Source organism: Panthera leo, chromosome A2, assembly GCF_018350215.1.
Source record: "Panthera leo isolate Ple1 chromosome A2, P.leo_Ple1_pat1.1, whole genome shotgun sequence".
Taxonomy (NCBI): domain Eukaryota; kingdom Metazoa; phylum Chordata; class Mammalia; order Carnivora; family Felidae; genus Panthera; species Panthera leo.
Genome location: NC_056680.1, coordinates 167,012,355 through 167,026,549, shown reverse-complemented (window position 1 = coordinate 167,026,549; position 14,195 = coordinate 167,012,355). Strand labels below are relative to the sequence as shown.

Below are 14,195 nucleotides of genomic sequence, written 5' to 3'. Positions count from 1 at the left end.
ATTTGAATTTTTTATAAGAGCGCTGCCGTGTATGGGTTAGAAAAGCAAAGCCTGTCGACAGAATTCCTGGAATATGGGGACAAAGAGGCACGGCATCGAGAAACCCGGAGCCTGGCGGAGGTCGCGCGTGGAACAGCAGTGGCTTCGATGCATGTGTGTCGTCAGCGTGTCCGTGTTTCCCGCGTAGCTGGCGGAGAAGTGACACGCCGTGCAGAGCGGTTCTGAGCTCCTTCTTCCTGGTCTCTTGCAGTGTTGTGGGCCCAGCGGTGACCTTCAGACTGAGCGCCAGTGTCCAGAACCTGACGACGGGAGATGTCGCGCAGGCCGCAGGTAAGGCTGTCTCGACACGACGCGCGTGGGCATACACTTGCCCGGCCCAGGGACGACAGGGTCGGTCGGCACCACGCCTCATCACCACTGCGCGGCGGGCTGGGCTGCAGGTGCAGGATGAGGACCACACCGCTCGGTCTGAGACAAAGAGCCTGGCGCCCAGGGGAGCAAGGGCCTGGTGTCTGCGGTGGCCCCCGCCGCGTGGACAGAGCAAGTGCCATTTTGCTTTGAGGTTTTCCGCGTCGTCCCAGGTGAGAAGCACACGCTGGCCGTGCTTCTGTCTGTCCCGGACCAAGACAGTGCAGGATGAAGGGTTCGAGGAGAAACAGAGAACTCTGTTCTAGCTTTGCTTCTCTAGGGCCCTGGGGATTCCTGCTCACCTGCCTTGAGACCTCGCAAGTGACCTCGGCGTGTGGTGGCCGTTTGCCGTGGAACGGGCCTCGGCAGGGCTCCGTCTGGCGGGGTCAGCGGTCGGTCTTCTCTGGTTTGGTGGCTGCCGGATTTTTCTTGTAGGTCCTGGTGCCCTTAGTAGTCCTTTTTGCGGAAGTAATGATTTCAGTGGCCAGCAATTTTTGGTGAAGGGAGAGCTCCTTGCCAAGTTGTACTCTGCTTCAGAAACCCAGCCAATTTCGACTGTGTGGAGAGCCCAACGCCCCGGGCTTCGCTTCCGTGTCCTGGGTCGCTTTGAGGCCGCTGTGAGGTGTCTCGGCAGGCAGTAAAGTGTCATTCCCAGCGGAGCGGCTTGATGTGGCCCCAGGGAAAGAAGCCGGCAGCTTTCACTCCAAATGCCCTGCCCCTGGAAGGGAGGGGATCCCGCGTCAGTGGCTGTGGCCCTCGTGGCCGCAGGCCCCTCCTTCCCTCCGGCATCCATCCTCGCGTCTCTGCGGCAGAGGTGGTCAGACGAAGTTAGGACCCGGTCAGCGACTGTGGTTTTTTTATGCAGAATCATTAACGGTTGTCCCACAGGTGGCCGCTCATCCCAGTGCTGGGAAGCAATGCTTTCCCAGTCGGATTTGCTGGGACTTCAGGGCGCAGTAATGAATGGTATAAAATGGAAGGAGGTCTTTTCAGCTTTTACAGTCATGGCAGCCTACTCCCTGGCGGTGGCCCTTCATTTCTTTTATTGCTTTCTGGGGAAACTGGGGTTGCTTATTTAAAATCGAGTTTGCTGGTCATTTTAAATGTGTTCGTGTCCCGTACTGAAATGCCAGATGCCGGGGGGAATCGCACACCGGGTGTATGTTTGAGAGCCATGGCAGTGACTTTCTGAATACTTGAATCTGCTCACGTATACCAGCGTGCCTGCCGGACTTACGGGACTGCCGGAGCTGTGCAAGCTGAGGGTTTCTTGTCGTGCACGTGCAAGAGGTTCCACGCACGCTTTCAAAGAATTAGTTCTCTTCTGTTGCACATAATTTTATCATGTTACGCACGTACCTGGTGCTATACAGGAAAAAGGTTAAGAAAAACAGCGTGGTGACCATCAGGACTCTGTGGTTTGGCAGTGGATGTACCAAGGGCACGACTGGCACCAAGGTCCAGTCCCCGAGGAGGAGAAGTGAGCTCTCTGAGCACTAGACTCCCTCACGTGTTAACAAGGACAGGAAGTTTTCGCGGTCTCTTGTTTTAGAAGGTGGCAGGGAGCCCTTGCTGCAAGCGACTGATCGGCACTGTCGGGCGGACCCGCGTCAGGCGGCTGGCGGCCCTCGGCACCCTGCAGACCAGAGCCTGCCGCGGGGATCGCTGCCTGCAGACACAGTGACTGCTTGCGTGTGCTCCCCTCGGGGGCTCAGTGGCACGACGCTGCGGGCATCTTATGAGGGGGGAAGCACCCCCGGTGGTGGGACTGAAAGGGAACTTATTTGGCTAATTTGGCACAAAGTGATACGAAACGTAAGGAACAGGCACGTAGTTCCCACGACAGACGTCCTTGCTGTGCGTCCTGACTGATGAGCGCAGCTGGTTTTCTGAGTCCAGATTCTGCTCCCGGTACGAGGGGACCCTCTCCTGGACTTTCTGCCCCACTTATGAACCCGAATGGGTGGGTGACAGGACGCGGGAGCGCGCGGTGTGAGCGAGCCAGGAGAGGACCCGGGTCCCGCGTGAGGAGGTGCTTCCGCGTTGCGCAGCGTGTGGAAACCGCTGGTGCTGCTGTGTAGCTGGCGCACGGCGGATCCAGGCGCGGAGCTCGCTGACTCGACGGCTGAGCACGCTGCGGTGAGTGGCAGTTAGTTACCGCTGTTCTCTCTGGCCAGGTCGTCTGATCAAGCGGAGAAATCCTCTGCTGCCCTTCACATCCCTTATTCTCAAGTAGTGTGTTTCTAGTCGATGTTTGCGTTTCTTGTGTCGGAGAAGACGCGGGTAAGTGACCTTTGCCTCCCGCTCTGTGGCACCGCCCACCTCATGACCCCCGGGCTCCCGTCACCTCCCGCCGGGGCTCACCTTGCGGGCCGTCCCGGTGGCAGGCCGTGGACATCCGGTGCCGGGCTTCTGCTCGGCGGCGTGTTCGATTCCCTCGCCGACCGCGTGGCTGGCGGTTGGCCGTCCGTGGCAGAGTCTCCCTGGGACCCGGAAACGCTGGGCTGCCTGTGGGGTGGGTGGCCCTCGGGGGCTGGCGGGGTGCGGTAAGGGCCGTGCACGTCAGCAGGAAGCACCGTTTGGCGGCCCCGGGAGCAAGTGTCTGACGGCTGCGGCTTCCAGAAGGTTCGGACGGGTGAGAGGAAGGGAAGGGCGCTGGCCCCATCGCTCCGTTCTAAACAGCCAGGTAATTGCTTCTGGCATCTTGACAAGTGTTTGCTGGAGTGGAGGGCGGTGCCGTCAGCGTGGCGGAGCCGTGCTAATCGGCCCAGCTGGAGAAGACTCCCGGAGCCGCGTTTCCGTAATTAGAAGTTGTGAAGGCCAGTTCTCCTCACGGCCTCACCCTGGGTGTGAATGAGTCAGTGCTACGAAGGGGTTTCGTCTGTCCTCATTTGCGGGGTTACCCGTGTAGAAATGTACGAGCGGCGCTCAGGGAGGGGTTAGAGACGGGGGTTAGACCAAATAGTAGAAACCGTACTACTCGATATCCACTGCTGGACAAAGGGAGCCAATGCATTACCGACACCATTTGCGGGAGGAACAGGTTCTCCCTCGTGGAGGGGCGAGTGGGTGCCGCCCCGTTCACTCCGGGAGGCGTTTGGCCTCCTTTGGCTGTTGACGGCATCAGTCACTCTCTGTGCCCCCGGGGTCCCCGGTCGTTCTGGTCTGCTTTCTGCCGTTTGCCGGGCTGGCCCGGGCTCCCCGCTTCCTGTTGGGTACGGACGGGACCGGGAGCCCACCGCCTCGCCACCTGCTGCTTCTGGAAGGGCCCGGGCCACGCCCCCCAGGCGAGCCTCTCCTCTGCTCTGACAGCCTGTGGGAAATACCAGGCGGGAAATACCAGGCCCCTCCTGGCTGGGATCACGGTCTGTGTGCCTTCCTACCTGCCCCACAGGCAACGTGTGACACAGAGTGCTAAGTAAGTGTCGCCAAATTAGTCACTGGTCTTCACGCTTTGTGTGGAAAGTCGCCTGATTTTATCAGCAGGCAGCCTCTGTCTGCGTGGGCACAGGGGTCTCGTGTGGAGCCCAGCGCGTGGAATTAGTGCTCTGTCCCATTGTATAGACCCCTCAGCGTGGGGCGGACACGGGGTCACAGAGGAGCGGAGTCCCGTCCGGGGGCGGGGGCTGAGGTGGGGTTCCCGGCTCGTGTGTGCCGTGTCACCTGCAAGCTGTGGGACTGTGGGAAAGTCAGGAAGATGGGGCACGGCCCTGGCTTTGTGGGTCCTGTGAAGGTCAAACGGGGTGCCCTGCGAGCTGAAATTTCAGCAGGTCGATTATTGCTGACCTTCCGTTCCCGCCACGGGTCCGGGAGCCACAGCTGCTGCTTCTGTAACGTGAGGGTGATCCGCGAGCACAGACGGTCACGATAGCGGGTGGATAAGCGCTTCGTCGGGGGTGACCCACGCATGCTGTGTGCAGCCGGGTCGCTTCTACGAGCCCAGCCCTCTCGCCGCAGCTCCGCGTGCTCCCCCAGATGACCGGCCCTCAGATCTGAATCTGGATCTGGTTCCAGGGGAACCCACGTGGGGTGGGACTTCAGTGTCTGCTTCTTGTGGGCCAAGGAGCCACCGGCATGACATGACCCGAAACACCTACCAGGGTCCGTCTGCCCTGCCTGCCGACTGTGGTGGCGGGCACGAGGGGAGGGAAGTAACGGAACCGGGAGGCCGTTGCTGGTCTGAGGTGACGCTGGCGTGGAAAGGGCGACGACGGGGGCCCAGATGCTCAGGGTCTGGACGCGGTTTGCAGATTTAACGGACTCGGGCAGGGGGCTGGATGTGGGGTGAGCGAAGGAGAGGTGGAGGGTGGCCCAAGCACCTGGTGGCGGGCGTCCCGGGTGGGGCAAGGCGCCCCTGGAATTAGACGACCCGATGCGGGCGGGTGGCCATTCACATGTGGCCTGGGCAGGACTCGGGCGCCGGCTCGGCGTTTCTCTTTGCTGCCTCCGCCACTCCGTGCCCACCGCCCCAGCGGTTCTGCGAGGGCACACGGGGAGCTCTGCGCGTACAGGGATGCGAGCAGCGGCGGGCGTGAGGGACTCTGCGAAGACGGCCTCGGCCGGCCGGCCCCTTCACTGCTGGGCTGAGCATGAGCGTCCGAGCCCCGGTCCTCCCCGTGTCCGTTTCTAGTCGTGCGTGCTCTCTCTATAGGCGGATGAGCCTCCGGTGTTCTGTCAGCATCTTAGCACAGAAACGTGTCCAGACAGGAGGAGCACGGCCCACACCTGTGCGAGGGGACCAGGGAAGGTGCCGGGGGACCCCTCACCGTGTGCACCTCGTGGCCGCGGCTCACAGACACGCACCCCGTGCGGGCGAGCCAGCACCCCCTTCCAGCAGTTTCCGTCAGCCACAGCACCGCCTGCGGGTCCGGCGCAGCCAGCTGTCTCGAAGGGGGAACACGGGTGTCTGTTACGAACCCCCTTCCTGCGAGTTCTTTCACAAACCGCGGTCCCCGTGGCGTGGCCTCTGGACGGCCGCGTGATCTCTAGTCCAGGTCGGCCTGTCGTTCCGTGGCGGGCCCAGTGCACCCGCATGGCTTTCTCGTGATGGCTCCTGTCCCGGCTGCTCCCTGGGCTCGGACAGCCCTTAGCGCCTGTCCCTCATGGGCTCATGGGGGGCAGGCTGGGAGGGCGCCTTCCCGCTGGGCAGCCCTCCCTAGCAGGCCACGAACACACCCAGGTCTTAGGCCTTGGAGGTGCCCCCGTGTCACGCTCCGGGAGGTTCTCTGAGGCCCAGTGTTTGAAGAACTCTTGCACAAGAGGTGTGTGACAGGCTGGCCCCGCCACAGCCCTTCGCACCCATTGGCCCACGGCAGCAGAGCAGGGTGGCTGAGATGGGCAGGCCGGCCGTCACCTGGCCGGCCGGCCCCAGGGCCGGTCCTGCAGAGGCTGGGACTCAGGAGAGGACCTCTCACTGGAAGGACAGAGGATCAGGAAGGTGTCAGAGCCCAGAGCTGTGTGGGGCGGGGCAGAAATGGGCCCCGGCATTTGGGGCCAGCAGGAGTCTAGTTGGCACTTGGGCAAGAAGCCCCTAGATGGCCGTGTGCAGGTTTGTCATTGACAGATCCTGCTGCTCAGAACCCCAGCCGAGGTCGGCTCTGCGTCCTTACGGCCTGTTTCCTGTCCACCGGCCGTGTTTTCCGCCTGCCAGGGCTCCTTGAAAATGAGCCTGGTGACTGACGCGGCGAGGCTGGTTCCCCCGCCCGTCTGGCCCTGTGGTCCTTCTCCGTGGGAGGCACCCGGTGACGTGCGTCAGGCACCTGCTCCACCTGCGGTCAAGGACGGCACCCCTCGGGCAGCCGGCCGACCCACCGGCAGAGCGGGCAGGGGTCAGCTGGACGGCGTGAGGCGTCCAGTGGAGCTCAGAGCGATGCGGCTTCCCTGCTCGGCACCTGTCTCTCCAGCGTGGGTGTGTCGGCTGCCGTGGACCGCCCCACGAGAGGTGAGCGGGCCAGAGCCGCTTCCGTTTCCCACGCTCCATCTGGATGTCCGCCGTGCCGCCCCGTGGCGCTGGAGGCTGGCAGAGGAGAGCCTCGAAGGACAGGGGGTGGGCTCAGAGCCAGAGTCCGAGTCCCGATTCTACTTTCCCGTGTTGAGACTGTGGACGGCTCGTTGGGTCTCGTCGAGCCCTGGGTTCCCTCCTTGTCAGATACAGGCCTGGTGATTATGCTCCGTGGGCTGGCTTTAGCATCAAACGAGGTAGGACGCATTTGGTGAGAGAGGAGATTCAAATTCCAAGGGCCGTGGGGGTTGTTAGCTGCCATTGCTCACCTCGGACCGCTGTTGTGTTTGGGATCAGAAAGACACTGGGCCAGTGCATCACGACGCAGCCTCTCTCAGTGAAGGTCTCAGGTGGCCCAGGAGCTGACAGGTGTCGTGGGTTTGGAGGGTAACAACATACCGTGTGTAAGAATGCGGAAGCCTCGTGGCCTGGTGAGACCCCCGGGTTGTGCACGGACACAGGAGAGCTCGGACCTTCCCACAGTGGGGTGGCAGGTGCGTGGGTGGCGTCGCTGTCTGGGCGTCTCCACAGAGGCGAGCCGGCACACGGCTGAGATGCTGGCGATGGGTAGCACCAGGGAAGCCGGGCTGCGGGTGGCGCCGGAGGCATCAGCACGTGGCGTGAACGTCACGGGAAGGAGGCTCGGGAAGGAAGGCGCCCTGCGCTCCGGCACCTTGGCCCGGAGCCCACACGCGGGGCGCGGTGATGCCTCTTAAACGTGAAGGGTTTGTGCTCGCTCGGCATTTTCTCACGACGGCAAAGCACGAAGAGGCAAATTCCACGTGGAAAGTCTTCCACAAAAGCACTGACACGGTTCCCGCCGGGGTGTAAACTGGTACGTTCAGAAGCCCCACCAGACTCGCTACGGCACCGGCATCCCCGGCTCAGCCAAAACCGTTCGTGACGGAGCTGATGGCTGCCCTGCTTTAACGGTGGTGACAAGGGTGAGCCTTAGGGTCTGAAGGGTCCCCGGTTACAGGGATTTGTCTGGTTTTATGAGTCTTCTCTGAACCTAGCCGACTCCACCAACAGCTGCTTTCCTGTGTGTGCCGTGTGACTTCCGACGGGAGGGCTGGGAACAGAGATGTCGTCTGCTGGGCTTGTGACGGCCGTGGGGGCCCCGGGCAGAACAGAGCGGCACAGGGACAGTGAGGAAAGCAGCACACGGTGCCTCCCCATTCCACCCGGAGACCTGTCTTCCCGCACTCCTGCTTCTCAGTATTGTCGGCCCGGTGCTCTCCCCTCTCCCTGCAGAGCCCTGCCGGGACCCCTGGCCGCACCCCTGCAGCCCAGTGTGCCTTCCCCGTCTCGTCTTCAAGCCCACGTCCTGGATCTTCTCTGGCTCTTCGGGAAGAGGTTAGAGGGCAGTGCGGTCGGCTCCTTGGAGCTTTCACCCCCCAGCACCCGCCTGTCCCTGCCCCCGGCCTGTGCCCCTGCCTCGCCGCTTCCCCAGAGTTGGCCAGCCACGGCCCGCGGCCACACAGGCCTTCTGGCCCTCAATGCCATCACCGTTCGTACCTTGTCTGTGGCTGCCAAGCCTGACGTGCTCACCGTGGCTTTTTACGGAGAACATTGGCTGACCCCAGAGGTCCGGGACAGTGGTTCTCAAAGCACGATCCCCAGGGCGACACTGCCAGCGTGGCTGGGAACTTGTTAACAAATCACCCCTGCGCTCTGGCGTGGGGCCCAGCTGCCAGGGTGAGACCCGCCCGCCAGGCGTGGCTGGTGGCAGTGACGTCTGGGAGCCCCTGACCGCTCTGTCCTTGAAGATAGAGCCAGGTTGTCCCCGTCTTTAGACCCCACCACTGAACTTGGTGCCTTGCCCGTGGCAGGAGCTCAATCAGCGTTTGGGTTTGATAAGAACAACGAACGTGAAGCAAAAAGAACTGTGAGGCGTTTGAAATACGTTTCCCCTGTTTCTTGAGACGCCCTGAATGCAGGAGTCTTCTCTGAAAAGCGTGTTTATGGCATTTTCATTTGCGTGGAGATAAGACTTCACCCTGACTCTACCCCACACCCCTGTGAATACGCCCCCTGCCGCCCCTGCTCGCAGCCACCAGCCTCCGCAGCAGCCTGCTTTTCTGTGCGGTGCTGGGAGAGCAATTCCAGGAAAAGAGGAAAAATGCATCCTGTCTCCCTCCAACTTAGGATCCTGTCTAGGACAATGACTGCTCGCCCCGTGACGCTCGAGCGTGTGCTGAGCAAGGACAGCCTCAGGATCTGAGGTTCTGCTGCTCGCTTGCCAGCACTCAGCTTCCGCTGCGGGCCCCGCCGTCGCCAGCCTGCCCCAGGGGTCTGCTCGGTCCCGAACCATGTCTGGACGGGCAGGTGCCTCCAGGAGGGGTGGCCACGCGAGGCTGGGACAACTCAAGGGACCTGCGGCCTAAAGTAAGGTAAACCTGCACATCTTCCCAGGAGAAGACGCCCAGTGCTGCCACTTCGACCTTCTCGCTGAAGAGGCAGGAGATGTGTGAAGGCGCCCCCACAGGGAGAAGCCCTACATCGGGTTCCGGCCCCCCGACGGCCCCCCCGAGTGGGGATGGAGCCTCCAGTAGGGGCTTCTCTCCATCCTGGAGCCAGGAACCCGGCCCCTTGTGGAAGAGAGCTTGAAGAGAGGCTGCGCTCGACCCCAGACCTTCCCGCTCACCTGACTGCTGGCCAGACAGGCGGTTCTCAGAGAGGACAAACAGAAGCACAACTCGCTGTCAGAAGGGACTTTGGGCACATAAGTAACCTGGGGCCCCACGGTGAGACATCGGGGCATAGAGCAGGCTTTTCCCAGGAAAGTGTTATACCTGCTGTTCCACACGCTATACCTGCTGTTCCGTGCGTTATACCTCCTGTTCTGTTCCGTGTGTTATACTAGCTGTTCCACGTGTTATAGCTGCTGTTCCACGCGTTACACCTGCTGTTCCACGCGTTCACCATATTCTCTCTCTTGAGGAGCATGTTCAAGGGGCGAATCTCTTGTGATTTGCTTGGTCCGAAGGAGTACAGAGGGACAGTAACATTCTCATGCTCCAGGGTAATTTCTATTCTAAATATGCAATTTATCATCATTTAATTGAAGTCAGATTTCTTTTATCTGTAATTAAATCTACAGTGTGTTATTTTTTGGAGGCCCTTGTGGACTTTTGACTTTATTCTAAATGCACGAGTAACAGAGTCCCGGCATCAGTTTGGGGAATGGTTCCACTTCCTGTACGCTCTGTGTGGAAACGTGAGAGCACCCTTGACGTGGCTCATGGGCTGTGTGGTGGCCGTAACCCTCCCTCAGGCCCCCGGCACAGCCCGGTCTGGCTCTCGTCCTGGCCGGCCCCACGGCTGTCCGCCTCCGTGCCTCTTCCGTGCTTACCTGAGATGTGCCCTTCGCTTTCGGGCAGCTGGTGCTGGAGGCCCGCGTGCCGAGGGCCGGTTCGCGTCGTCCCCGCAGACTCTCCGAGGTGGCCTCCGTCCGCGCTAGTCCTCGGCAGGCCTACGCGGGGCTCCGCTGTGACCTCGTGCCCTCGGTTCCACGACGAAGACATGTGTTCGGGGAGGACACGGCTGATTCGGATGCTCCCCCGAGCCTCTCGGCCGGAAAACCCCGTCCTGGCTTCTGGGGCTCGAGGCCAGGACAAAGGTTGGTGCCCCGTGGAGCTGTTAGGAAGGCCCACCTCCCGTGCTCCCCTCTTCACCCCTACGCCGCGGGCCCCCTCGTTAGTGTCTCCCACCCAGAGGATGTGTTAGGCGGTGTCGTATCGGTCACGCCGTGTCCCGTGTTCTGCGTCCCGTGTCCCGTCGTATCACGTCACGTGGTTTTGTGCCACACCGTGTTGTCTCGCATCACGTGTCCTTCTCAACGCCCGCCCTTTGCCAGGCTGAGTCTGTGTCCCGAATCCCTCAGAAGCAGGAGGTGCACCGTGGCTGCTCTGTGCCGCCGTCCGGACTCCGTGCCCCCCGCCGTCCCAGGGACGCCAGACAACCTGACGTGCGTGTGACGCGGGCGTGTATACACAGAGCGAGCGGGTGGACACCCTGCCGACAACGCTCGGGGGACGGTGTGATCGAGCCGGCGGTCCACCTGTTCGTCAGGAGAGGCGACCGTTGCGTTCCTGCCCCTACAAGCAGCACGCCCCCAGCGGACGACCTTCAGGAAGCCACTCAGATCGAGAACTTCAGGTCACAGAGAAGAAGACAGGGACGCTGAAAAAGTACAGGGTTGTTCCAGGAAAGATGGAACCATTGGCATCCTTCAGATGCAGCGGGTCGATGGCTCTCTCCGTGTAGACAACTCTGGGCAGATGGCGCTCTCTCTGTGTAGACAGCTCTCTCTCTGTGTAGATAGCACTCTCTCTGTGTAGACAACTCTGTGTAGACAGCTCTCTGTGTAGACGGCTCTCTCTCTGCGTGGACAGCTCTCTCTCTCTGTAGACAGAACTCTCTGTGTAGACAGCACTCTGTCTATGTAGACAGCTCTCTCCCTGTGTAGACAGCTCTCTCTCTCTGTGTGGACGGCACTCTCTCAAATGCTTTGCGGACAGAAGTGTGGTAGTTGTCCGTCCCGGGATGGTCCTGGAAGCAGCAGTGAACGTGAGTTGCTCATCCTGTCCCCAGGTCCTCTTGAACCTCCAGACCACCTCCGGAAGGTGCTGTCTCCTTCCTCTCCCGGAGCACGGGGGTGCGGGACGGCACGCCTGCCTCGGGGGCACCCGTCCTGAGCAGGAGCGCGCACTGCACACACCGTCCTCTTTAGTTCTGCATGTGCCCCTCGCCCTGTGTGTGTGTGTGGGGGGAATGTCGGGAGGGGTGAGAACCCCAACCACCGGACGGCTGCTGGGCTCAGGCACTCTCGGGGTGCAGGGAGCGTGGGGAGGCTTGACAGGCGTAGGGTGGCACCTGCTGCTTGTCCCCAAGCCCCCGGAGGCTGGAGGCAGAGGCCCTTTGCTTGCGGTCCCGCGGCTCCCCCGGCCTGCAGCCGCAACTTCTCTCCAGGACCTTGTCGTCCCACTGAGGAACCTGCTTTACGGGCAGCCGCCCCAGAGGCTCCACCCTCTCCAGGCTAGTTTGGGTTGAGCGAGGTTAAAGCCAGTTCGCTGTGTGTACGTGGCTATTTTCTAGTGGACTGTGCAGAATTAGCCCCGTGTTCTTGCCTGCCTGTTCCGTAGGAGGGTTCACACTGTCCCTGGAGGCGGGGGCCTGTTTGCCTCCGTGCACGGATGTTTGTAGGGCCGCTGTCACAGGGAGATGTGGCCCGTCAGCGGACCAGAAGCAGGATAGAACCTGAGAAAATGCAGATCGCGGGCTCTGAGACACAGCGGCTGCTCCCAAGGGCCCCGTGTGCCGCGGTCCATGGGGAGGCGGACCGTGGCCCACGGGAGTCCACGCAGACTGTTCCTGAGTACCCACTGAGGCCGGCTAGTGGAGAACGGCGGGTAGAGCAGGGTCGGGTTTGCATGTAACGCCCCGAAGGGTCTGCCCAGCGTCTCCTCCTGAACAGAGCAGTGAGTATGCATGTGTGGGGATGTGTGTGCAGGTGTATGTGGTGTGTAAGTGCCTGTAGTTATGTGTGCAGGCATGTGTGTGTGCAGTTGTGTGCTATGTATATGCACATGCTATGTGTATGTGTGTGGTGTGTGATATGTGTAGGTGTGCAGGTGTGCAAGTGTGTGGTGTGTGTATGTGTGACATTGTAAGTGTGTGTAGCTGTGCACCTGTGTGTGATATGTGTGAGCACGCAGGTGTGTGGCGTGTGCGAGCGAGCCCGTGTGCATGACATGCATAAGTGTGCAGGTGCCAGAGTGCATAGGTGTGCACATGCATGTGATATGTGAGGAGGATGTGGGTGTGCAGGTGTGTGGTATGTGTAGGTGTGCAGGTGCGTGCAGGTGTATACGTGTGTGGTGTGTGTCTGTCCGAGGTGGCACGACAGCCCCCCTATAGGTAGGTGGGTGGGACAGGTTTTACTGTCACGACCTGGGGTCCGCCCGTGCGGCATCTCCGGGAACCCCACCTTCCCATGTGACGGGGGGCAGCTCCCCTCCCTCCAAGGGCGAGGCTGCCCCCGCGCTCGCTCCCGTGCTGGGCTCATTCCCGGAAGCTGGTGCGGGGCCCGCACATCCACGGCTCGGCCAGGGGCTGGAGCTCAGCGAGCTCCGGCTTCCTCGGGGAAAGAGGTGGGACGGTGCTGTGTGTTTCCGAGCCCCGTGCAGCCTCACGAGTGCCACAGCCTGGTTTTCTGGCACTTTCTTTTGTCGAAAAAGCAGTGTCGGCCTCTTCCCCGCGAGCAGCCAGGACCGCGTGATCCGTTGTCCACACTCAAGAGTGGCTCCCGTGACTTCTGACTCTGACACCTCAACAGATTCACAGCCTTCCCACCCGGACTCCGTACGGGGCCGTCCCCGCCCTGCACCGGGCGCTGGTAAGGAGGGAGCCCTTGTGACCACGCGTGGCGGCTCGTAACACGGCCGCCTCCCTCCTCCGCTGCCTCTGGGTCCACGGCCACACGGTGTTGGAAACGCCCCAGACGTGGGCTCCTGAGTGTTCAACACCGTGGCACCGGCGGCCGTGGAGCGGTCTGCTCTCTCCTCCGAGTGGCTTTGGCCTGGAGAGGATTTGCTTCACGGCCACCCCTCTGCTCGACATTCCCGCGTGGCACCGCCATGGGACATGCGGCGGCAGCTGGTAGACAGGAGACTCGGCCCGAATGGGAGCCGTGGCAGAGTCAGGCTGGGAGTGGCTCTTGTCGAGCGCGTGGAGAGCTGTCCTTGGCTTCCTCCGCGTGGGCGTAGCCCCCACCTTGTTCCCCAGTGTCCCGGCCGCTCGCGCGTGAGTAACGGCAGAGGTGGGTGCACGTCTCTAAATGGAGCCGCTGGGCCGGTTTGATCCTTTAATTTGGGACGTGGCTGTGATCAGGCTGGGCGACAGGGACGGCGGCCCTGTCTCGGAGCCGAAGAGAGCTCCGGTCGGTTCATCCCATGGAGGCTGAGCGGTCCCCTGCTGGTGTCGGGAACATCACATCGACAGCGAGCCGGGAAGCGGCGTGGCTCGTAAACCCCGAGGCCGAGAGCACCATGTGGCCGACACGCCTTCCCTTCTCCACGAGGCGGACGCGGCCTTTGATGCTGTTTGTCGCTCACCGTGTCAGGAACGTCCCCGAGCCCCGCGCTCAGATGCGGGTGAGGCCGGTGCCCGTTGTGGGTAGGAAGCAGCCCCGAATACACGTCCGGGTACCAGCCTGTGTCTGGAGACAGGGCCTCTGTGATGTCATCAGGCTAAGAGGAGGCCACGCTGGCCGGGGTGGGTGCCCCGTGAGGACAGAGACGTGGGGGGTCGGCAGAGCAGGGCAAGGCCGGCCGGCAGACACCAGACGCAGGGAGGACCCTCTGCTGGAGCCCGCGCTCGCGCACCCGGGTTCTGGAGTGCGGCCTCCGGAGCCGGGACGGTGCGCGTCCGCCGTGTGGAGCCGTGCCGGCTGCAGCGCTGGTCGAGACGCTCACGGGGCACCACCGCCACTTTCTAGAGCCGCAAAGTCCACGTAAGCCGGTGACACAAGGCCGCCCGAAGCGCCGTTAGCCCGCGGCCCGGGGTGCGTCCCCTCTCCGGGAACCGCCCCGCGTTGGCCCAGTGGTTGTCCACGAGGCGGGGGGGGGGGGGCCGGCGGCGCTGGAGGGGGAGACGGCGACGGGGCTCGGGATGAAGGCTTTCCGCTTAGAGAAGGCACCGCTGCCGAGGAGCCCGTTTGGGTTCGGACGAGGCCGGCAGGCCCGGGGAGCCTCAGGCCGTGCTCGGGACTCACTGAAGACAC

At 62.2% G+C, this 14,195-nt stretch overlaps 1 protein-coding gene across 10 annotated transcripts in view; it reads left to right on the top strand.

Annotated features, from left to right (window-relative positions):
• Positions 1 to 14,195, top strand: part of PTPRN2 (protein tyrosine phosphatase receptor type N2) — an 811,978-nt gene that overhangs the window by 378,539 nt on the left and 419,244 nt on the right. For all 10 annotated transcript variants that reach the window (XM_042927240.1, XM_042927243.1, XM_042927244.1 and 7 more), the window contains one exon: positions 251 to 330. In XM_042927240.1, the coding sequence (XP_042783174.1) occupies positions 251 to 330 (80 nt within the window). The remainder of the gene's footprint in view (positions 1 to 250; positions 331 to 14,195) is intronic.